A 25810-nucleotide genomic window follows, 5' to 3' on the forward strand; every position below is an offset into this window, starting at 1 on the left:
TCTGAGGTTGTATTTGCCGTTGTATTTGACCAATTTTAAGACCTTCTAGGACCAGATGCATTTTTTCATTATTTATAACACTATTATCTATGATTTTATAAAAGTGAAGCCAACTAGCTTATTTTTGGGAAGCTGTTAAGATGTTGAACATGAGGTCTAGGCCTGTTCTCTAATTTTTGCTATATAACTTTGCACTGTCCACTTTCTGCTGTGACAAAACAAATTTCCCACGTGTGGGACTAAAAAGGTTATCTTATCTTATCTTAAAGGGCCCCGATATGGAGTTACTAGTTCCCTTTCAAGTTAGGTGGTTAGGTATGGTACCCACTAGCCTGTGTTACCACAGGACTATGCTAGCTGGTTGTATTTAATTGATGTTATAGTTGAAATGTGCCTACCTATAGTTCTTATCTTGTAACTGGCAAATGCTACCAAGCAAGAGAATTTTCCAAAATGTCCTACACTTCTACTCACACAGTGGTTTTGTGTTTTTTTAAATAGTTAACCAATAGTTAACCACTTAACCAAAACAAAATTTTGGTACCATACTCTGTAGATATGCCAGATTCCTCTGTTCAGAGGCCTGAAGTGCCTACGTCAGTTGCAATTCAAGGTAAGGCATCATAAGCTGCTCACTTTTTTCCATTTATTACATCAGAGAATTTACAAAGCAGATGACTTTTTGCTGTTTTGTGGCCCACATAGAATTAGGACAATGTTTGCCTGAATTTAACAATGAAATGGAACAAAAATGTTTTTTCTCTTTTAAAGAATCTTTTGAATTCTATCATTATGAAGAAGAGATTGAAGATAGAGGTATTTACTATTTGTTTTTATGCTCCTTCATTTTGTCTTTTTTTTCCTGTTAATTTGTATCTGTACTTCTTTCTTTCTTTGTTTCCCATGTGTTTTGTTGTCACTTTGTAACTTTAATCCAGTTTTACATCTTGATGCCACACTCACTAACTTTTATGTATGTTTTGCCATTTAACATTAAAAGTGTGTCAGTCTGGATTTAGGGATGAGATTTATTACATAAACATAAAAATTACATAATATGTTGTGTTCAGTTCTGTTCCATTAGGTTTAAGCACAGTAAAAATACTACATTTTGCACTCTTGCTTTTACACTTTTTGTATTGTGGCTAGGCTTAGTAAGAAATAGTATAATATTAGGTAAGAGTTCTATCTCCACCAGTTGAACAACAACAAGGGTGGGTAGACAAGGGCCTCTCCACACACACATTTGTATTAGCTTTTTCTATGCATTTGGGCCTTTTGTCCATATGTAAATTGTGTTTGGTGTGTAATGGATCACTAAGAATAGAGCTTTTTAAATAAGTCGTTCCAGTTTGAAGATTTTAAGAAGTTCAACTTCTGGTTTTAAACGAGGACAAAGAAAATGTGGATTTCTATCCTGCCATCTCAAAGATGTGCAGGTTTATCTCTTTTTTTCTTTAAAATCAGACTGTGCAGGTGTTAGGGTATTGATTGGCCAGGGTTTGAGGCCTTTGACTGGCCAGCAGTTTTGTATGATGAAGGTTATATCATCACATGTTGCTTTGGCATTGTCTTGACAGCACAATGTCGAGAGCATGCACAGCAATGCCTGTGCACGTTTGACCCACGTTAATCATGGCTATCTTGACATTTGTCTTTTTCTGAAATGTATGTTTTTTCTTATCTTATATATTTGTGTTTGCATGCATCTCTCTTTTTTATCCCTCATTTCATTATCAGCCTTTGTTTGTGTGTTTGTTTTTTTAATAACCACTTTTGGTTCAGTAACAGCCTAATGTCTGATGATCTGTTTTTGGTTACTGTTGACCTTCTGAATCTTTTAGTTTCTTATCACAAATACATTTTTCTGCATTATCATTCTGGGTACTATCAGAGTACTTTGCACAGTTTAGGTTTGCACTAAACTGAACTTTCGTTTGAACTCTCTTGTCCTGTCTAAAAACACACCACACAATAATGACCAAATGCTTTAGTTTGCACTGACTTAAGTCCAAATGCTTAAAAAGCTTATCTAGAAATTCTGACCTTAAAAGAAAAAAAAACGTAATTAAAAGTGTTGGATATCATGTTTGACTTAGACTTATGAAGACCTAAGAATGTTTATGTTTTATGACACTGACCTTGGATCTTGGATGTGTCCCTTTGTGCACGTGTTTTTCCAGCAGTTGTAAGAGTTGCCATTGAGGAGACGGTGGAGACCAAACAAGTTCAAATGAGAGAGGAAATCCCAACAAAAGGTACAGCAGAGCTGAGCATATTCTGTCACGCCAGCAGTGCAAACTTACTTCCCCATCCTCTGCTTTCCCCCATCCTACAACTGTGTCTTTTTGTTCTTTTATTACATTATCTACTGTAGTGGCGTTTTCAGTTTTTAAAATGTTATGGCACCGTGTATTCTGCTGCACTTCTCTTCTTCACCTAATTATGGTTTTTTTTTTTTTTTAATTTCCCAAAGTTGAAGAAAGGCCTGAAGAGAAGCCAACGCCAGCTGTAAAGGAACCATCACCACAGAAAGGTACTGGCAAACTGTTGATGTCGACATGTAAATGCTTAGTAATTAAATTTTTAGCTTCTTTTGTTTTTACTGTTATCTCAACTATACTTTGTGTTTGTATGATCTTTTACTTCCTAAACCTCTTTAATGTTGCTTGATCTTCACTTAATTTAACTGCACAATTGAAGAGCCTGAAGCCAGAAAGCAAGTGGAGGAAAAGATTCCTGTGGTTTCAGTCCCAGAAAAGGATGTTCCTGTTCCCAGAGGTAGCGATTCCTACAAATTTCTTTAGAATATCTTTGCTAATGACATAATCCTTATTTGATTTGTTATGATTCAATTCTCTTCTATCTGTTTTCTCATTTGATTATTATATGTTTGAATATTTCCTAAAAATAGAAACAGAGGAAGTTAAAAGGCCTACTGCTTCCCCACCTCCACCTACTGAGAAGCCTGGAGTGCCAAAGAAAGGTACTTCATTTTGTTTAATGTTTCCTTGATGTCTTATCAACTGTGCGCCACACTATACAGTTTCCCAAAACTTTGAGTCAGTCTGGCTTCATTGAAATCTCGATCTTGCAAAATTATAGATTCTCCTGCTACTTAATTCTAACAACTAATGTTTTTTACCCATTTGAAGATGAACCCAAGCCTCAGGTACCAGCAGACTCCAAAGTAGTGGCCCCTAAAGCTAAGCCCGAAGCTGAGCCCAAGCCAAAACCAAAAGCAGAACCAGAACCAAAGCCAGTGCCTACACCCAAAGCAGAACCAGAACCAAAGCCAGTGCCTACACCCAAAGCAGAACCAGAACCAAAGCCAGTGCCTACACCCAAAGTAGAACCCAAGGTTAAACCTGAAGAAATCCCTGAGCAGGAGCCTGAAGCTAAACCAGTACCAGTAAAGAAGGTGGTGACGCCACCATCCAAAGGTATTTCCTGTTTTGTTTGGATGTTCGTATTGAGTTTGTAGTCTACTGTGTATGTTTCTGTCTTTAGTATTAAGATCTTCTAACTATTCATTTAGCTTCAAGAATGGAAGCGAAGTCTTTGTCTTTGTTTTATCTAAACAAATCTAAATGTTGCTAGTCCCTGAAGAAGCTGCAAAACCAGATCCATCAAAGACCAGGCGTAAGCCAGCTGATACCAGGCTAGAACCAGACAAACCTAAACCAGAAGCTCGTAAACCCGAGCCTTCTCTAACAAAACAAGAACCAAAAGAACCTGCAGTGGTTCCCAAGCCTGAACCTGTGGTGAAAAAATCAGAAGCAGAAATAACAGCACCAAAGCCTGTGGTGCCAAAACCAGAACCCCCAGTGACCAAGCCAGAACCAACTCCTGCACCAAAGGAACCTACAAAAAAAGGTAATATGGCTGTGGAGTTTTTCTTAATGTGGTGTTTTTTCTTTAATCTTCTTAACTCCACCGTCCAACTTTAACTCATCTGAGGTGTCTTCACATTAGTCTTTTTTGATGGTAGTGCGAACAAATCTCGTATTAACCTTTGAATACCACAAATTCTTTTCAGGGATTTATCTGTGAGTACATTTTGATGTTGATATCTGCTGACTGCATATTTAGCTAACTATAATAATAATAATCATCATCATCATCATCATCATCATAATGATAATAAACAGAATTTTATTTTGAAGCATCAGAAGAACCAGCAAAGAAGGAGGTTTCATCTCCAATCCAACCACCCCAACCTCCACTTGCACAACCACAAAAGTTTGAGACAGAGGAACAAGCGCCACAGAAGAAACCTGTGGCAGTTAAAGGTACCTGAAGCTAATCCAGTTTTCAGTCATCTGGAAACTTCTAACTAAAACCAAAACTCTCATACTAACCCTAAACTCTTTAGGTTCTGTGGCATATTTTTTTATAATGGCTAACCTCTCTCGTTTTGTTGCTGCATGTTGTGATTGTTCTTGTCTTGCACTCGATAGAGTGTTTCATTGTTCTCTAACGAAACTCTTCAACTTTCAACCTGAATTTGCTAAAAGACTTTTAATATATGCCAATAATACTCTTTAAAGTTCCTGTGGAGGAAAAAATAACTGAGCTTCCAAAAGCAGCCAAGAAAGCAGAGCCTGCTGTTGTTCCACCAAAGGAAGAACCAACAAAGAAAGAGAAAGGTACATTTCTATTTCACATATAAAGTTTCTTTAATAGAAGGGCAGACTTTATTCACTGTCTTTTGAGTCTCTTGAAGTAAAGAAATGCTATGATGATATATACTCATACCCAACTCAAATTACCAAGATACATTTCATTATTCATTTAATATCCAAAATGTACATTTAGAGGTGCCTTTCAATGTCTTTACTCTATGATATTTCCTTTTTAACCGGTTCATTTCTGCTGCAAGATATGAAGGTAAACATTTAGACCATCACACAAATTAGATATATAATTGACCTCTAAAAGAAATTAAGTTAAGAAAATTGTCATTATCATATATTATTCTCCACAGAGTGACCCTTTTGGGTCTAAATGACTTCATGAACTTATAAAAGATTTGTTTCTTGTGTGAAAGCACATTTTGCGTTCTTTATTGTCATGTCTTTTGCATGTTCTTGTGTCACACCCTCTTAAAGCTTGGAAGCTCGAACCTAAACCTGTACCTGAAAAAAGCTATCAGAAGGTGTTTGATGAGGTTGCTGTGTTGGAGCCTGAACCTGTGAGGCTTCCTGAGAAAATATCTGAATCAGTACCTGAGAGACCCACGGAGAAAGTGCTGAAACCCAAGAAAGGCATGAAGGAAATTCCAAAGCTGGAGCCAGAAGATTTACCTGAGAAAGTACCAGAAAAACCACGTGAGGAAAAAGTCCCAGAGGAGGCTGTTCCTAAGAGGAAGCCTGTAAAGGTTCCTCAGAAGGTGGTTAAAGAAGCTTTGATTACTGAGAAGCAGACATCTGTAAGCACTGAGGAATTCAAAGTTGAGCTCATTTCGAAGAAGCAAACAGAGATGATCTCTGCAGAGAAAACAGTTCACGTAAAGGCCCCTGATAAAATACCTGATACTGTATCTAAGGCCAAGCCTAAACAAGAGGTAGAGGAAATTCTTCCTAAAGGTACAGCAGACTTCAGCTGTTTTTGTCTTTCTTTGTATCTTCATCATGCATGTTTGAACTCGCATGAAGACTGCCAAGATTTGAACTGAAGCCAGAATCTCAACAATCACTTAAGCTGTGGATTTTGGCTCAGTTAAATGTTATGAAATGATGCTCTTTTCTTTGATTGTTTAATATTTAAAAACACTTGATCAGGTAAAAACAAAAAAATCACTTTATTGTTCTTAATTATCACTTAAAGCTTTCAGTGAAAAGAAATGATTTTTTCTTTGTTACATTTCCATCTTTAATGCAACAAGATAACAAAATGCTCTCACAAAAAGTGAGATAACTGAATTCATTTGGACTCATTGATGATGAAAATGAGTAAATGTGATATCTATCGATGTGTCATCAAATATTGGTGGTAAGAAAATCCAACTAAAATGTGTGCATTGAGTTCAGCCTGAACTGTTGCCACTTATTCAGAGGTTTTGTCAACATCTTCCATCTCTTTGCTTGTTTGTGTTATTTGATGTGTGTTTTTTTTTCCATATGTCTATTGACTGTCTACATTTTTCTCTTTCCAAATTGTTTTCTTCACCACACACCATCTTGGAATCAATTTTGATTCATTGCTTAAAAGAAACCGAAGCTAAGAAGACTGAGAGGATACTGCACACAGAGATTGAACAGGATATAAAAATTTATGCTACTAAAAAAGGTACTACCAATCAACATGGATCTTAAACACACCTTATTCTTTAATGCTTGAAACAACAAGTGGATTGTCACCTAAAGCATGTGGTTCTTCATTTCTGTGTTGTCTCCTAACACTGATGATTGTCTTTGTGTTTTGTTGTCAAATCTTGGCGCCGCCACATGACGCCTCTTCTTCTACACCTCTTAAAACATCGCACAGCTGCAAGTGTTGAGAAGATTGAAGAAGAAAAATGGGAAAGGAAAGGAGCTCAGGAGATACAGGAAATGTATTATGTGACAGAACAAGTACCTTTTACAGAAGCTGTCTGGGAGCATGAACGTGTAGTCGAAGAACATGCTGAAGTCTGGTACGAAGATGTGGCTCCACTGGACAAGGCAGTAGTGGTATTGGTAGAAACAGATGTCTTAAGTACAACAGAAACACAGAGCCAACAAGATAACAGGTTTGAAGTGAGAGGTGAGCTATCTGCTACTGATACTTCAAAGAGGAAAGAAAGCAGCGTGGCTAAACAGAGAATCAGCCCGAAAAAACCTGAAGCTGTAGTTTTAGCCCAGGACACTGAATCGAAGCTCACAATACTACAAGATAAACCTTCAAAAGAAAAAACTGAAGAAGAGTATTTTGTTAAGGCAGTTGAGTCACCAAGCAAAGAAATTACAGATGAAAGGAAAGACAGTGCATCAGTTAGCCACCAACAAGACAAAAAAGCTATCTCCATACAGGAAACCAGCTTTGAACCTAAAAAGAGAGCGAAGAGGACTGAAACAGAAAGCAAAGAGAGACGCACAAAAGAAAAATCAGAGGAGCCTACTACATTCAAAGAGAAGGAAACACTGAAAGATGTCACGGTGGTGACAAAGGTAGATCAAACCAAACCTTCCTCGGTTGTGATCACCACAGAAGCAAGAAAACTGACTGAAAATCTGGAAGCTGAAACAAAGGCTTTAGCTGAAGTCACCTTTAAGGAAGCAGTCGATCGTGATGTATCAATGACTCCACATGAAAAACACAGGAATGAAGTTTCAGAGATGACAAGTGCACTGAGGGAAGGCACAGTTGAAGGTAAAGAAGCAAAACTCGTCCCCACTGCAGTGAAAATGGAAGAAAACAGAAAAGAGGAAACACTTGTCATTCCTATTACCCCTGAACGTGAGGAAAGTGCACACAAAGTATTTGAAAAGAAAAAGGAGAAAAAGGTGAAATCTGAGGAAATGTTTTATGCAGAAACAGAGAATGTTGCTGTAAAACCCTCAGTAACAGATACTGACATGACAAAAATGATCAAACAGGAGCTGGAATTTAAATCTGTTTCTGCAAAAGCTGAATTAGAATACAAGACAACAAAGGAAACAAAAGAATCTTTATCCAAGGATCCTCTTCAGACAGTTCCTTCAGTGCCATTAAAGCCAGATGAGAAAAGGATTCCTTCAAAAAAGTCTTCCAGAGGTACCAAACGTACCATTCTTATTGCATTGTTAATCTTTAACTGTGTCATTTGACTCCATGTTTGCCTGCAGTCTTTGTTCTTATGTGTGTTGAGATTGAGTCCATGATCAACCTCAGTTTGTAAACCTCTCTTCATATCACATGTTCATAGTTGGTCTTTTTCATTTCTTTTAAAATCTTTTTTCCTGCCCTCTGTTATTCTACTAAAATCTACTCGTACCTTCCTTTGAATAAGAACTGATTCTTTTTTAAAGAAACAGAAGACAAGATTCTCATTGCTGCTCCTGAAGCTTTGTCTCCTGAAACACAAGCTGCAGCTAAAACTGAAAGACTAGAGAAAGGTAAAATCACAGCACATTTCACGTCTTTTTTTCAGCTCCTGATATTCCTTTTTACGGCAGCGTCTGTCTTACTTAACTAAAAATGTTTGTGTCTGTATTTTTTCTCTAATCTCTTGGCACCACTACACTTCACACCTTTTAAATTTCTCAATGTTAATGAGAGAAAGAATCTTCTACAGAGAAGAGAAGAGGAAACAACATTGAATAAACCACAAAGATAATGAAGACACTGTAGGCAAAAATATTGTTTCTGTACAGCAAGAGGAGATTTTAAGAACTATACAAGAACCCAACAAAGTGTCAGGGTAATAAAATATAAAAATACAAGAAAATTGTCAGTTAATAAACTGAGTCCTGTAGTATGATCGGTGCTAAGCCATTAGAAAAGTCAGTCTCCAGAAAAGATCATATGACCAAGGAGAGAAAACTTTACAAACATCTGCAAAATCACAATAAACTGAAACAACAGAAGATAATTCTGTTGTTTCAGAAAACAGGGGGGGGCCCTGAAAAACAGGACAGAATTGAAGGAATTATACTTGAAGAAGACCAGTTCAACAAAGAAACACACTGAGAGAAACCTCGTGTTTAGGCCTTTAATGGAAGACGAAGTCAAACAATGAGCAAGTTCAATATATCGTCAAAGAAACCAGAGGACAGCAAAGACATTCAGTCTAAACACAAATGTTTAGACTGAATGTGAAAAGACAGTTTTATTACCATTGATACAAAGCAGCAGCAGTAGTAAAATATATGATACTGTAAAAGAAATTTTGTCAAAAAAGTGAGTTTTATATCAAAGGCAAATCTACAGAAAATGAACAGTAGAAATCTGGTGAAAATGATAAATCAAAGGTAATAACAGGCCAAATTCAGTCAAAGATAGTGACAAGGAACAAAGTGAAGCTAGAAGACACTGAAAGCAAAGCAAAAGTTACGCCGGTGTTATCTTAGCAATCACATGTAGCAGACGACAGGCCTGAAAAATATGTGAAAATGGAATCACTCAAAGAAAGAATCATTGCAAACAAGTATGTCGGCTAAAACAGACGGGAAATGTGAAGAAGAACAGATCAAAATGCTAATAAAGCTAACAAAAAGAAGTGTACACATCACAGGACACTGGTAACAAAGACGTAATGTAGAGTCATAAGCCTTCAGTGACAGATTACACCAAGCTAACCGGTGACGCTACAGTTTATGTAAGCAGGAAGTCCCGCATGCTAGACGCATGTCTCCTCAAGAACTTCAAGCCATTACCAGAAAGAAGGGAGAAGCTCGACTGATTCAGTCCATTACAGACAAAAGGGATTTGACACTGGAAAGAGAGAAAAAAGAAACTCTTCCTTCAGGAAATTTCCAGAGGTATCGAGGAAAAAAGAAACACTCTTGATCAGAGCCAGTCATTGTTTTGATTCTTAAAAGACTTTGAATTCATAACTCCTCATCTTCATCATTTCCAGAGGATGTGCATGTCATATTAGCCATTTCATTTGGGCACTGTTGTCTTTCTCATCGTGATGAGAATATGTTGATTGTCATGCTGTTTGGTTTCTTATCACTACAATTAAATCACAAAAGGTTTCTATTGTATGCTGCTTTAGTTACTTCTAATTCTGTATTCGTTGTGTATATGTCTTTATCAATAGTTTTGCACAGTGAGGTCAAATATCCAGCTGTCATATGGAGCTGAAACTCAGTCATCCAGCTTTCCGTGCAGTGTCATGTATTTTTAGTCTTTAAATGGTCTCATGCTTCCCACATCGGTCTTTGTGAGGCGCTAATTGTCTTGTGATTTCATTTTCAAGTTCTTGTAAAGGAGAAGGAGTTGGTGCCAGAAATCAAAGAATCACTGGTAAAGCCAGCTACTCCACAAAAAGGTACCCAGCCACTTCTTTAAACCTCTTTATGTGTTTCTGTGGAGGGTTTATTAAGGCATTCAGAAAAGAATGCCACTCTTATGCAAATATAAATCTTTGACTGTGTCTTGAAACAAAATAGACAAAAACAAGGTGTTTATAGAGAAAGAATGCAACATGAACTTCTGGTTCTCTTTTTGTAAGATGATGTAGATTAGATAGAGCACTTTTGCTGAAATTCCTGTATACTTTTTACTTTAAGAGAGCAAACCACAAGCTGCTGTTAAAGATCAAGAAGCTGCCAAAAAGCCGGAAGTCACTGATAATGCCAAGTTGAAAAAGACAATTACTCCACCAGAAGAAAAGCCAGGTATTCAGACAGTGATTCCGGCTAATGCTTTTAGAAATGTTATGTGCTTTGGTGATTATACTTCAGTTCTTTCTTTTTTATACTTAAAGTGGTCGAGACAAAGCCCGTTATGACGGCTGAAGAACCAACTAAGATGATTGCAGAGGAGGAAAAACCACTAACAAAAAAGATATCACCTGGAACAGGTAGAGGTATTAAAAGGACTGAGATGGAAATGTTCTCTTTGTTTAGGGTCTTTAGTCTGTTCCAGTTTCTTTTTTCTAAACTTCTTATTTGATAACAGCAATTTTATTTATACCCCATTGTGTATCTGTTGTTATGGGTCTTTCTTATGTTGGAGTAAAGCCTCTCTGTCTATTGTTGCAGTGTTAGTGTCTGTTGGTGATGAATTTATTGATCTTGAATTCAGCATAAGCTACTGTGTCCTTGTACTCAGCCTAACTTCATTTTATTCTTTGTGCTTACTTATGGTGTTATTTCTTTTCTGTTGCTCTTCATCTAAATGATAGGATAGTGAACTTCTTTGCTCTGCATGTGACTCACATCTTTGTTTGTGTCTCCTCCACATTAAGTTACAACTTTTTGAACTATGTTTTTATATTAGATGAATCCAAGGGGCCAGTCCAAGCACCAGGAGGAGTCAAGAAAGGTAGGAGTACTCAGTACACTCAGTATAGAGCTACTAGCATGTATGGATTAAATATGTCTCAAAAGGGTTACAAATGGCATGATCCACAAGCTTACACTTAAATTTATAAATGTGTACAATTATTTGTGTGTAACTTTTTAGGACTCACAAGCGTGTGCTTCAGTCCACACACATACAAAACAATTTGAACACACGTCAGGCTATTTTACAAATTCAAATACACAAGCCTGGATAAATGTAATGATCTGCACACAGTTTATTAAGTTCAGCTTCACAAATTGGATACATTTGTCTTTCATAAAGCTCCCACTCGCTTGCGTACAAAACCTTAAATAGGAGTGCACGAATCGCCTGATATGCACAGATCACGCCGCATGCCTCTGTGGGGTTTTGAGACAAATTTCAGACTGCCAGTTTCACATGGATCCACAAACATAAGCGGTGTCAACGTGCTGGTGTAAAACAGGGCCATCTGGTTCCTCTGTAGTTCTGTGTTTTTTGGTTTTGGTTTTTTTTGTTCTTTTTTTCAAATAAAGTGGTCATTTTTCTTCTAAATAAACAGAACAACTTGTCACCCCTCTGCTAGCAAACATAGATTACAGATAACACAGCGTAGCCTGTAAATATTAATAGTTTAAATGCTGCTACATGCTGGACAATCTGCTGGGAAGACTCATTCAGTGCTCAGCTGCAGATGGGGGAACACCATGGTTGTACATCACTGTGGATCATTCTCTGGAGTGAGTATGTGCTAAATAATCTCTGTATATTTTGAATATTCATATAATCCAGGTAATGTGGAATAACACTTTCATGTTAATCCTACCATTCTCTAATAACAGTAGGCTAACATTAATGTTAGCTTCATGACTAATTCTTAACCTTTCAGGATGTAGCAGCAGCTTATTTAAATGATATATTACCTTTTATAGGTTACTGCGTTGTGTCTGTAATTGGTGATGAGTTGTTCTGTTTATTTAGAAAAGAAACACCCACTTCAAGTAATATAGAGGAAACCCAGATGTCCCAGTTTTGCACTGGGACGTCTGAACGATCTGTGAGAAGCTGGCAGCCTGAAATTTGTCTCAAAATCTCACGTGGGCATGCAACATGATCTTTGCGTATCAGGTGATTCATGCGCTCAAATTTAAGGTTTGGTAAGTGCGCAAGTGAGATGATATGTGTAGTTTTAGATGTTTGTGTGCACAGAAAGCTTTTGAAAGAGAAAATGATCCAATTTGTGAAGCAAAACGTAATCACTTGTGCGTAAATGATCAGTATTTATTCAGGTTTGGGTACAGGCATTTGTGAAATAGTTTGAGGTGTGGTCAAATTGCTTTGTATTTGTGGACTGAAGCATGCTCGCATGAGGTCTCAAAAGTTAGCATTTGTAGCCTTTTTTGAAACCTGTCTCCAAATGCATGTATATAACCATGCATGTATATCTCCTATATCTATAACTTCTCAGTCATCAGTCCAACACTGGTTTTTTTAAATTAAGCTGATCACTAATTTGCAAATCTCCTATTAGCCCTACTAAATGCCCCATTAAACTTTCTGTCCTTTGTTGGAGAAACTGAAAATGTCCCTGTCATCTTTTATGTCTCTTTTGTTTGTTGTTCTTAAATCATTCAAAGTTATCTTCCTAAAATCCCTGATTACATTTTTATCCCTTGTATATTAATATTTATTTATTTATGCTCTTTTTTTCACGAATTGCTTTTTGCTTTGTTTGTACAAATTGTGATATGAGTTTAGTTTACTGACACTAAACTGTATTATACATACAGCCGATGTTTAACCAAGTAATATGAAACGTTTGATGCCTCAGAAACAGTTCTACACAAAAAAGGTCAAAAGGTCAAATTGGAAGAGGATGGCACATTTGAGATCCCCACGTTGAGAAAGACAACCAGGGTCACGAGAGAGGTGGAAGAAGAACAAGAGATTATCATATTGAAGAAGATCCCATCAGTTCCACACAAAGAGCCTGAACAAGAGGAATTACCTCTGGTCACCAAGACCACAGTTGTTAATGTTGAGGAGATGGTACATAAAGAAGAAGCTGCTGAGATTATGTTTGTCACCACGAGACATGAGGAGGAGAAGAAGCTAAAAGAGAAAGCAGATGTGGTGAAAAAGCCAAAAGTTATTCAACCTGAAGAAGAAAAGGAACAGAAAGAGACTCCTAAAGATGCGTGGACCCGGCAGAAGCCTGTCCCAAAAGATGAGAAACCAAAAGATACCATTTCTCTGAAGAAAACTCCCAAGACACCTAAGGAGGAGGAAAGTGCCCCACCCAGTACAGCCCTAAAGAAAGTTAAAAAATTGCCTTTAGATGAAGTGGAACCAGAAGTAGTCAAACTGAAACCCTTCGAGAAGCCTCTTAAACCAGCAGAGGATCCAGAGAAAGACAAGAAGGAGAGGCCAGAGAAGGACGCGTCACCGTTTCAGAAGGGGGAAAGGCTTCCCAGACAGGTGGAAACCACAGAACCTCCAAAGCAATCTGAGAAAGAACCTGTTGAAGTAAAAGAGCTACCAGCCAAGGTGCCAAAACCAGGAGACCAAAAGAAATCTCCAGAGAAGGAGCCTGAAGAGGACAAAAGGCCAAAAAAGGTGAAGAAGATTCCAACAGTGGAACCAGAGATAGAAACAGTCAAGTTGAAGCCCTTTGACAGGCTGGCCAAACAGGCTACAGAGCCTGAGAAGAAACCCGCAGAGGAGAAAGAAAGGAGGCCAACTGATGATCTGCCAAAACGTCACACAAGTCCAGCTGAGACCCCTGAAGAACGGAAACAAAAGGCTAAACCAAAGAAACCTGAGATCCCAGAAGCTCCAGAGGAGAAGCCGGTGAAACCAGAGAAGGTAGATGTAGCTCCCTTGGAAAAGACCATACTTTCTGTTCCAGCCCCTGCTGAGAAACCTGAAAAGGTTCTCGAGGAGAAAAAACCTCTGCAAGTGAAGAAAAAAGTGTTATCAAAGGAAAAAGAGGAAGAAGTATCTTTAAAACCTGTAGAGCAGCTCAAGAAGGTAGAGCTCAAAAAGACTCCATCCCCGAAAGTTGAGAAACTTAAAGGAGCAGAGACAATAGCAGCTGAGAGAAGGCCAAGTCTTGACAAACTCAAAAAGCTTCCTAAAACTGTTTCACCCAAAGAATCTATTGAAGATGTGACTCTAAAAAAGGTCCCAAAGAAGCCTTTGCAAGAGGAAGCCAAGGTTGCAGAACTGGCAAAGCCTGATGAAGGAAAGGTTCCCTTGGTAAAGGAAGTCTCTCCTGGAGCCGTGGAGATGAAGAAGGTTGCCACTCAGGCAGAGGAGGAAGTATTTGAAGAGGAGTTTGAAGCTGAGAATGAGGCTGTGCCAGAGGGAGAGGAGGCATGGGGCTGGGAACTGGTTCCAGAGGAGAGTTACGAGCTAGAGGACTGGGAAGGTGAAGCAGAGGAAGGTGCTGTGAAGGTTCCAGGGGTGGCCAGGAGAGGTGAGATGGTGGCATCTTCGGTGACAACCAAAAAAGAAAAAACCATGCCTCCCTGCCATCAATAATATCCACTCATCTTCGCTTCCATAACCTCATTTTCCCTCCATCGTATTTTAAGTGTGATGCGATTTCTTCATCTTTTCCTTAGACTTGTGTAATCATTCCATGTCCGACTGCCCGTCACGTTTACCGCTTTGTTTCATTTTTGTTATGTCGTTTATGTTTCTGCTATTTGACCATTCTCCATTATCTATTGTCCCCACTCATTGCATTCATCTTTGTTTTTCCATTTATTTTAATTTTAATGTATTGTCTTCCTCATGGTGTTTTTGTCGACCCCCGTGTGAGTGTCAATACTTCATAAACTTACCATCAGAACCATTTCATAATCCCCAGTCCATTCACTACACTGGATTTCCTTACCCTGGCATGTTTAGCATGATAAGTATGTATGATTAGCCTGTGAGCATCAAATAATTTATATTCTTTCTGAACAGAGGGACAACCAACAGAGGAAGCAGGAAGAGGTAGAGGTAGAGGGCTGAAACGTAAGTTTTACCTTGATAAAACAATGATGTTCCAGCAAAACCAATGTTACCGTTTATCCAGAAAGGATTCACAGCGCTTCATTTGTTCACAATTTGTCACATGACAGCATTATTCCAAAATAGATTAAATTCATTGTTCACCTCAAAATCTGAACCCAGTACACTTTAATGACAAAACCCAGATGTCCCAGCTTTACACTGGGACATCGAAACACTGCTGGCAGCCTGCAATTTGTCTCAAAACCTCACGTGGACATGCAACGTAATCTGTGTGCATCAGGCTATTCATGCACTCAAAGTTAAGGTTTGGTAAGTGAGCAAGTGAGACGTTATGTGTAGTTTTAGACATCTGTATGCACAGCAAGCTTTTTGAAAGAGAAATTCATTCAATTCGTGAAGCTAAACTTAATGAGTTATTAATGAGCATAAATGATCGATATTTAGCCCTGCTAAATGCACTGTTACATGTTCAGTTTTTTCTTTGAGAAGAATGTCTTTATGCTCTTGTTTTGTCTTTGTCAAAATAGATTAAATTAATTTGTTACCTCAAGCTTTGACACATAGTACCCAATAGTGACAAAGTAAAAAAGGTTGCTTTGAATTATTCCCATTTGATTCAGATTGAAAAACAAAAACATGTACCTAAGTATTCAGAGCCTTTGCCATGGCACTCAGACTTGAGCTCAGGTGCATCCTGACCACCTCTCAGATGTTTCTTACCACTTCCAGAAGAACAACCGGGCCTGCATGGTAGATGGCCAGACAGAAGCCACTGCTCAGTATAAGGCACATGACAGCCCACCTGGAGTTTACTAAAAGCCACCTGAAGTGCTGTCAGACCACGAGAAACAAAATTCTCTGGTCTGGTGAAACAGAGTTTAAACTCTTTGGCCTGAATGCCAAGTGTCATGTCTGGAGGAAGCTGGGTATCCCTCATCACCTGGCCAATGCCATCACTACAGTAAAGCATGGTGGTGGCAGCATCATGCTAGGAGATGTTTTTCAGCAGCAGGAATTGGAGACTAGTCAGGAAAGACGAAAACAGCAATGTACAGAGACATCCTTGATGACAGTTTGCTGCAGAGCACTCCGGACCTCTGCAGCAAAGGTTCATGTTCCAGCAGGACAACAACCCACCACACCTGGAGAGATCTGAAAATGGCTGTGAACCACCCAAGTAACCTGAAGAATGGGAGAAACTGCCCAAAAATCGGTGTGCCAAGCTTGTAGCATCATACTCAAAAAGCCTTGAGCCTGTATTTGCTGTTAAAGGTGCTTCAACAAAGTATTGAGCATAAATACTTTGATGTAAATTGTTGGGGTTTTTTTTAAGAAACTTGAGAAAAGTTTCTAGCTTTTGTCAGTTTGCCAGTTTTGTGGGTTATTCTGTGTCAAACCTTGAGGTGAAAAAAATTGTATCCATTTTGCTGTAACATCACAAAATGTGGGACAAGTAAAGCGCTGTGAATACTTTACTGATGCAGTATGCAGATACAGATATGATGACATGAGCATGTCATTCTTTTTTCAAATGAAATGTGAATTGATGGTCTTCAATTTGTTTATTCAGCTAAGCAGACCCCATCTCCTGGAGAGGGCAGGGGTCGGGGGCTGAGGCCTGGTGGGAAAGGACCACCACCACCAGAGGAACCTTTTGCAGGGTTCAAGCTCAAAGCTGTCCCTCTAAAGTTTATCAAAAAGCTTCAGAACATTGTTCTGCAGGAAGCCGAGTCTATCGGCTCATCTGCTGTCTTTGAATGTGAGGTCTCACCTTCCACTGCTGTTACTTCTTGGATGAAAGATGGTAGTAATCTTCGTGAGAGCCCCAAGCACAAGTTCACTTCGGATGGCAAAGATCGCAAATTGAACATCATTGATGTCCAGCTGTCTGACACTGGGGAATATACGTGCGTGGCCAAGAACGCTGGCAAAGAGATATCTTGCACCGCCAAGCTTATCGTTGAAGGTATAATAATGTTTTGCCAGTCCTGAGATACACAAAATGTAACCATTGGAATCCCCTTAAATAATGTGTGATGTCTCTGCTATTTTGTCATGTTAAAGAGCTACCTGTGAAATGGATCAAAGAACTGGAGGAGGAGACATCAGCAATCAAGGGTCAGCCTGTGTATATGACCTGCGAGCTGAACAAAGAGAGGGATGTGATATGGAAGAAGAATGGTGAGGTCCTCAAGAAAAAGGAGGGCAAGATTCAGATCAATATCATTGGTATGCAGCATGCAGTGACCATCCAGAACTCCACGGAGGAGGACGCCGGTGTTTTCTCGTGTGAAGTGGCTGGCCAGGAAGACGTTAAGACTACAACAAATGTCAAAGTGATTGGTAAGCAGAATGAGACGTGCTGCAAGCTCCTACATATCTCAGTACACATTTTTAACAAGATTTGTGGCTTGTGTGTAGTTTGCCTAAACAAATAGAAATATCATAACATTATTATGCATCTTGATATCCTATTGAAAAAGAATGCCACAAAGTGTCCTGCAGCTAAATTTGATTTATTTCCACAGCTTGGACATTAAATAGAGATCCTTGGAATTTTCAAACTGAGTATCGCTTAAAATTTAAACTACGTTAAGACTGAGCTGATTTTGTCATGCAATGTTTTATTTGTGCAAATTCTGAAACATATGATTGTCATTGACTCAGTAATTTCAAAATTCAACAGAAATTGTCAAAGACTGGATAGTGAGACCACTGAGAGATCAGCATGTAAAACCAAAGGCTGCTGCAACATTTAAATGCGAGCTTTTCAAGGAAACTCCCAACTGGAAGTGGCTCAAAGGAGAGAATGAAGTCCAGCCATCTGACAAGATTGAGATCAAGAAGGAAGGAAAGGAGCTGACGCTCGTCATTAAGAACTGCCAGCCTGATGACGTAGCAGAATATGCACTGGAGGTGGAAGGACGCATCTACACTGCCAAGCTAACACTTGGAGGTTCATCCATTTACTTACTTATATTCATAGTAACTGTAATCATTTAAATCATTGCAATAGTTTTCTGTTGATGATGCATAATATTTAATAATTGAGTACTAATTTCTAATAATGTGTTCACAGAGCGGGAGGCTGAGATCCTAAAGCCTTTGGTCAGCGTCGAGGTGGTTGAGAAGGAAGATGCCATGTTTGAGACTGAGATTTCTGAGGACGACATTCCTGGGGAATGGAAGCTCAAAGGAGAGGTTTTGACCAGATCCCCTGTAAGGGCTTGTCTTCCATTTATATTGCTGCACATGTAGTGTTTAATTTGTATGTTCACTCTTTATTCGTGAGTATATTGTAATGTTTTCACTAGACATGCGACATCCAAATGGAGGGTACAGTGCGTAGACTCAAGCTAAAAAACTGCCAGCTGGACCAGGCGGGAGAAGTGACTTACACGGCTCTGAACGCCATAACCAGCGCCATGCTTAATGTCAAAGGTAAGGGGAACTCCTGTCATCAAGAACTGCAAATTCAGTGTGCTTTAAAAGTGTCCTGTAAAAATAAAGGTGTAAGGTCTTAACCGAGGCGTCCTGTGAGAGTGGACCTTACACCTTTGGTGGTGGCTGTGGCTCAGGCGGTAGAGCAGATCAGCTACTGATCGGAAGGTTGGTGGTTCGATTCCTGGCTCCTCCAGTCTGCATGTCAAATATCCTTGGGCAAGATACTAACCCCAAATTGCCCTCCGATGCATTCATCGGAGTGTGAATGTGTGTGAATGCTTATTAGTTGCACTTAGTGTATGAGTGGGTGTGATTGGGTGAATGAGGCATGTTGTATAGAGTGCTTTGAGTACTCTGGGAGAGTAGAAAAGCGCTGTATAAGAATCAGTCCATTTACCTTTATTGAAAAGGATCGACAAGTCAACTTGATCATTTGTGCCACTATATACAGTCTGGTGTGGGATCTTAACTATTTTCACTGGTTGAATTGGTGTGCTGTATTTGTTGTTGTTTGTTGTTGTAAAGTCTGTTCACTGGAAAATATAAAGTATAAATGTGTCAGATTTTGTCTCTCTCTAAAGTTTATTTGTATCTTTTGTGGTTAAATGTTCTGTGTTAAATCTGTGGACATGGACAGTTTATCAGTTAGCACATGTTAGTGAAAGTGTTACGGGACTCAATTTGAAAGGGACTTGGTTTTAGCAACAGCAATGGAGTTCTGCAACAAATCATTGATTTTCCCCGGCAAACATCTGTTGGAGTGCTCACTTTAAGAAGTGGAAAGAAGAAACCTCTTATTTGCATTCTCTGGGAACTATGTTCAGAAGATGTTTTTTCTACCGTGTGGCATGTGAATATTTTGAATTCTTGTTACTAACAACATGGTGTTCCTTAATAATAACTTCAATATAGGAAGTCCTTCAACACCTTGTGAGAAAGAGGACTGATGTAGTTCTAGATAGGAAGAACACTGTGAGCTGGCAATAGCACCTTTGTTGTCTTACTGACCACTTTAAGCACTTTGGAGTGATCTTCAGTTTAGTCAATAGCAAGAAGTAACTATGTGTTTTAATAGTCCCTGATACTACGTGCTTCCTGATTCAGGGTAATTATACAGCTAGAGGGACATTTAAAGACATACAGAAGGTACACCGACCTCAGGCTGTAGACTCCAGTCCTGTTGTTGTGTTCTGTTCTGTTGTTGACATATTGTACCTATGTCACTTTTTATCTCAGAAGTCGAAATGGACTTTGTTGTCCCGCTGAAGGATGTTTCTGTGCCAGAAAAGAAACAAGCAAAGTTTGAATGCACCATCACAAAAGATGTTTTTAAAGTCATGTGGTATAAAGGGGCTGACATCATCACCCAAGACCAAAAATATGACATCATCGACGACGGAAAGAAGCACATGCTGATTATAAACTGCTGTGAGTTTGATGACGAGGATGAATACATGATTGAAGTTTTAGGCAAAACCTCAAAAGCTAGACTCACAGTGGAGGGTAAGTAATGGGCCACATTTACTGGAAAAAAGGCCAGAACATGATTGTTTTCACTGCATTCATTGTCTTGGTTACCCCACCATCATATGAGCTAACTCATATGACCGTGTTTTATTAGGTATCAGGCTGAAATTTATCTCACCAATAAAGGATCAAACTGTAAAGGAAGGCAAAACAGCTCGCTTTGAGCTGGAGCTTTCTCATGAGAACATCCCCATCACCTGGTACAAGAACGACAACAAAATTCATCCGAGCAGAACTGTTGTCATTCATGTGGATGGAAAGAAGCATGCACTAGAAATGAGAGAAGTGACGCTAGATGATATCTGCCAAATTAAGGCTGAGGCCAAAGGAATTCTTTCCATGGCCAACCTGACAGTTATAGGTAATCCAAGATTAACGACCTGTCCTTTCTGTCCTCATTGTCAAGTGTGTCGTCTTTCCCACAGCTTTGTGTACACTTTGTCCATTGTTGTGTCTGTCTGGGTTCACAAAAGTATTGTATTCTTGTCTCTGTGATATATGAAATCATTTTTTATGGTTTTCATTTGTGCTTCTCGTGTGTCTTCACTGTCTTGTTTTGTGCACTGTATATTTGTGGTGTATTGTGGAATTACCCCAAAATATTCCCTTTCTAGAGGGAGATCCGTACTTCACAGTTAAGCTGCAGGACTATACTGCAGTGGAGAAAGATGAGGTGGTTCTAGATTGCGAGCTCAGCAAAGATGTTGATGTCATGTGGTACCACAATGAGGCCGAGATCAAAGCTTCTAAGACGGTGAACATTAAAGCCGAAGGCAAACGCAGAGTCCTCATAATCAAGAGAGTTGGGGACAAAGACAAAGGACAGTACCTATGTGACTGTGGAACAGACAAGACGACAGCAACTCTTCACATTGAAGGTAAAGACCCAGAAATTGATTTTGATATTTGGTCATTTTGAGGCAGCTTCCTTCCCTTCTTGATACTCGTCTTCACTTGCACAGCCTGTGCATCGCGTCCTATCACTCACTCTTTTTTGCATTATTTTACTTTAAGCACTTTACTTCACTTTCCAATCAGCGTTTACTGTTTTTTTTCCATCTCTCTCCATTAATAGCAGAAACTGGAAGACTAAAAACTAAAAGATTTAAACTTTCCAAAAACGTGGCTCCAGAAGCTAAACTGTATTCGAATCTATGTGTCAGTCCTGTGGTGTCGTTGTCATGTCGGTGACTTTTGGTTATGGGATTTCCTTTTCAAAACACATCACTTATTGTCTTTCGAAGCACTTTGTCACTTTAGTAATCACACAGTTTCATACTGGATCAAACTAAATCATCACAACATTTTATTACCGGGACCACGAGGCACTGGTTTCTGTTTGTGTGTCAGTTGCCAAGGCAACTCTGTCTGTGACTGTCTGATGTTGACTTGTTTTTGTGTGTACATTGTGTGTAGATGTTTGTAGATGTTTATATGTTTATGCCGTTGATTTTTTTGTCCCCTCTTTAAAACGTCAGCTCGTCACATAAAGGTGGTTCGGCCGATGTATGGCGCTGAGGTGTTTGACGGAGAGACAGCTCGATTTGAGGTTGAGCTCAGTGAAGATGATGTCCATGGCCAGTGGAAACTGAATGGAGAACTCCTCAGTCCATCCACTGTATGTCCCGTTAAACTGCATCTGAGCAGATATTCATTTATCTGTGGTTTCATTCTTTTACTTGACTTAAATCTGGATGTCGATACGCTAGTAGAGATAAACCATAGTTGTGTCCTCATCACGTTTCTTTCACTCTCACAATTTTGCTGAAAACGTTTGTTGGCCATCTGCAGGATGTTGAAATTGTGGAGGACGGTGCCAAACATACTCTGGTCTTGTACAACTGCAGAGTACCTCAGACCGGCGAGGTCATGTTCACTGCTGCTAATGCCAAATGTTCTGCTAACCTGAAAGTGAAGGGTGAGCTTTCCACCTTCTCCACCTTCCTTTTTTGAGCCAGCGTGGAAAGTCTCTGCCCACTCAAATATTTTGATTTTTTTATTAACTATCTGTCTGAATCAACAGAGGTCCCAGTGTCATTCATTACACCTCTGGCTGATGTACACGTGTATGAAAAGGATGAAGCAAAATTTGAACTAGAAATTTCCCGGGAGCCCAAAAGCTTCCGTTGGCTGAAGGGATCTCAAGAGTTGTCAACAGATGACAAGTTTGAACTCCACGTGGAAGGAAAGAGACACAGTCTTATTGTAAAATCTGCCAGATATGAAGATGAAGGTAAATACATGTTCGAGGCTGAAGATAAGAGGACATCCGGAAAGTTGATTATCAAAGGTAAACAAAGTCGGATCTTTTTAGTGTTTTTAGGAGAAGAATTGTTTGGTGGGTACGTGACCAAGTTCTTCTTTTTGCGTGCTCGCTAAACTTTGTATGCCAAAAGCCTTTTAACGACAAACGCCACATTTCTTGTCAGGTATTCGCCTTGCATTTATCAAGCCAATAAGAGATGTGACCGTAAAGGAACGTGAAACTGCAGAGTTCAGCGTTGAACTCTCTCATGAAAAAATCCCAGTCGTCTGGTACAAAAATGATGTCCGTTTGCACCCCAGCAAAGTGGTGCACATGTCTGAGGAAGGAAAAGTGCACACGCTGGCCTTCAAGGAGGTCACAATTGATGACACCTCTATGATCAAAGTGGAGGCGATGGGCAAGACTTCAGAGGCCATGCTCACCGTTCTCGGTTAGTATCGTACTGCAGAGGGATGCATCCAGATTTCCATAAAGAATGTACTGAGTGCAGCACTCGTTTACTTGTTACCATGAAAAAACTACATCTTCCCCTTATTGTATTAAAATGGAATTAACTTGTGACATTTTTGGGTGAATGTATACACTGCACTTTCCATGACTTTAGCCAGTTAATGTTTTCAGCTGATATAATCCTGGTGTCTGCCCACAGAGGGCGACCTGTACTTCACAGTGAAGCTCCAGAATTACACCGCTGTTGAGAAAGATGAGGTGATTTTGTCCTGCGAGTTGAGTAAGGCCGCTGCTGAGGTCAAATGGTTCAAAGATGGCGAAGAAATCTTTCCCTCCAAGAACATTTCCTTCAAATCTGATGGCAAGAAACATATGTTGGTCATCAAGAAGGCAGCAAAGAGCAACATGGGCGCTTACAGCTGCGACTGTGGAACTGACAAAACTACCGCTGACCTTAACATCGAAGGTAATACCTGTGGTGATCCGGCCCCTCAGACTCCACCGGGACTGCAGAGACAGGCCCCACCCACCAGCATTCACCAAACCCCGCCTCCTGTTATCTCCATCTGTCCTGCATTACTGCAGCTTCCACTTTTATTCTAAATGCTTGTAAAAGTGATCATTATAATACTTGAGAATTATTCAACCTTGCACATCTTACAGTGAATGGTATTATGGATCTGATAAGAAAAAAGTAGATGTGGATATAGTTTGAAATGTTTTATGGGGTTAATTATTCTCAAGCGTTCCTCAACTTCTGTTTTTACACAAATTGTAAGCTTCTCTTCTGATTTTAACTCTCCTGTCTTGTCCTATGTTTAATTCATCTGTTACACTGTATCTGACAATGTGAAACTCTTTTCACAGATGTTGTCTAATACGTTTCCATTCGCTTCCCTTCACTTGTAAGTTTCGCTAACATATTTTAACAAACTTTACAGAACGTGACATCAAGGTCGTCCGCCCACTGCACAGCGTGGAAGTTACAGAGACCGAGACGGCGAAGTTTGAGACAGAGATTTCTGAGGAGGACCTTCATGCCACCTGGAAACTGAAGGGCGAGACACTTCATCCATCTGCTGTAAGATTTTACACCTATAAAATATAATTTCAACACATTTGTTGGAAATTTCATGAAAATGTTTTGAATTGGCACATTCATCTCTTGTTGGTTTGCACATTGTTTGTTCTCAGAATGTGGAGATCAAGGAGGAAGCAACCCGGCACTTGTTGATCCTCTATAACTGCAAAATGGACATGGCTGGAAGTGTTGACTTTGCAGCAGCGAATGCCAAATCCTCAGCTCAGCTCAGGGTCAAAGGTGACTGAAACAAGTCTGAAGTCAATCACAGTGATTTTTGAAATGTCTGTGATAACATTTGCGAGTATGAAACTAAAGGTTCCTGAAATTCCTCCTCTTGATTTGAGTTATCAAGCCATCCTGTGATCCTCTGAGCTTCAGTAATAGAATTAACACAAGGATCACTATTTGATCAGATGATAATTTGTTGTTTTTAATAATTCAACAAATAATTAAAAGTTAGTGATGCAGTTATTTTAATAATATTTCCCTTCACATGATTCATTTTGATTGATTATGTTCCAACTTGTCTCTGAACTAGAATTTAATTCAGTACAATATTTAAATAACTCAGCGACTGATTAAAAGCTCCTATAATGGCACAGTCTTACAAGTTTCTAGATTTAAAAACTATTTCATATTTTGCTTCTCTTTAATGATCACATTTTAAATACAAGATTTATCAAATCAGTAAATGTTCAGAAATAAAAGAAAGTTCAGCAGTCCAACTACACAATCATAAACGTCCAGCTTAAGAAAAACGTCATTCTTGTTCACAGTGTAGGGATTTAAATGTGAATCAATTTTAATAGATGAGTCATTTTTGTGGTGAGACTGCAAACTCTTCAGACTGACAGCTTTCTGATTGCATGAGCTGTCATGCTGCCAGAGTGCATTTCAACAGGCTGTAAAGGGGCCTTAATTCAGGCATGTGAAGAAGCCTGTTATAAATAATTGATGTGGGTTGTTAATCCACACTGACTTCTTAGAGCTGTATGTCCCATGTTACCAAACTCCCCAGTAGTGTGATGTTGGGTAACTCCTGTCAGGACATTCACATTCTCCTTTTCCTGGGAAATTGCAAGCTTGTGATTGACAGGAGCAGACCGGCTTCCCTCAATGGATTTGGCAGATGTGGGCTCTCAGCCTATCAGGCTCCTTAGTTATTTTTGAAGCCACATTCCTTATCTAGAGAAGGGTTGCAGTGATTGGCAGGGGGGAAGGGTAGAACCCCTACTCTCACTGGCTCTGCCTGCCGTTTACATCTGACAGTAGGATTCATGCTAATGAGCTTGGACACCTAATGCCAAGTCTCAGGGCAGCTTGTTTCAGTTGTCCAAGGTCTTGCACCAGCCCGCCTTCAGCTCAAACACACCATGAGGAATAGCCACTGAGGATTAGTCATGTCTCTCTGGGCTTTTTTTGGTTTTCATTGACCTGTTTTTCGGTCAGGGGCGCTAACCATGTTTTCTTCCCAATCTAAAGCCCGAGTGATTGGCCTCCAGAGGCCTCTGAAGGACGTCACCGTGACTGCTGGGGAGACTGCCACCTTTGAGTGTGAGCTGTCATACGAAGGCATCGCTGTCGAGTGGTTCCTGGGGGGTACAAAGCTGGAGCCAAGCGATAGAGTAAGTCTCAACACATCTGACTGAGCCCACGCAATGTTTCTTTACTGCGGACAGGATCACTAGGAGAGTCACTTCCTGAAACACAAGACCCATTAACATTCAGTTACAAACCACTACAAAAGTCCAGGCCTCATGATTATGTCCCACAGCCAGAATTTCCCTTTCCATTTGCACACAATATTCTTTTTTTTTTTGTCCAGTGGACTGCTCCGGCTTCATATAAGGCTCTGCTGGTGTGGGTTTGGGATTCCTGGTTTTGAGATAACATAGGCAGGAAGGCTTTTCTGCCCCACAAGCATTTCTGCAGGGTTATTTTTAACAGCTGAAGGAGGCTGAGGTGCAGGGCAAGTGGCAGCAGAGCTATGACAGCTACAGCTACAAAACACATGAACTGCTATAAATGTTTTGCTTGTGCTGATGCACTTGCTGTTT

The 25810-nt window shown here is 39.6% G+C and overlaps 1 protein-coding gene across 1 annotated transcript in view; it reads left to right on the plus strand.

Annotated features, from left to right (window-relative positions):
• ttn.2 (titin, tandem duplicate 2) overlaps positions 1–25810 on the plus strand; it is a 217539-nt gene that overhangs the window by 84077 nt on the left and 107652 nt on the right. Inside the window, 24 exon segments of the mRNA XM_039599816.1 lie at positions 557–613; positions 772–816; positions 2187–2258; positions 3156–3443; positions 3601–3876; positions 5112–5588; positions 10912–10956; positions 14932–14982; positions 16553–16948; positions 17047–17325; positions 17669–17938; positions 18062–18201; positions 18297–18423; positions 19663–19929; positions 20048–20314; positions 20568–20831; positions 21432–21571; positions 21745–21871; positions 21977–22243; positions 22383–22649; positions 22869–23135; positions 23611–23750; positions 23864–23990; positions 25236–25378. Of these exon segments, the coding sequence (XP_039455750.1) occupies positions 557–613; positions 772–816; positions 2187–2258; positions 3156–3443; positions 3601–3876; positions 5112–5588; positions 10912–10956; positions 14932–14982; positions 16553–16948; positions 17047–17325; positions 17669–17938; positions 18062–18201; positions 18297–18423; positions 19663–19929; positions 20048–20314; positions 20568–20831; positions 21432–21571; positions 21745–21871; positions 21977–22243; positions 22383–22649; positions 22869–23135; positions 23611–23750; positions 23864–23990; positions 25236–25378 (4799 nt within the window).

This window comes from Oreochromis aureus, linkage group 16, assembly GCF_013358895.1.
Source record: "Oreochromis aureus strain Israel breed Guangdong linkage group 16, ZZ_aureus, whole genome shotgun sequence".
Classification (NCBI taxonomy): domain Eukaryota; kingdom Metazoa; phylum Chordata; class Actinopteri; order Cichliformes; family Cichlidae; genus Oreochromis; species Oreochromis aureus.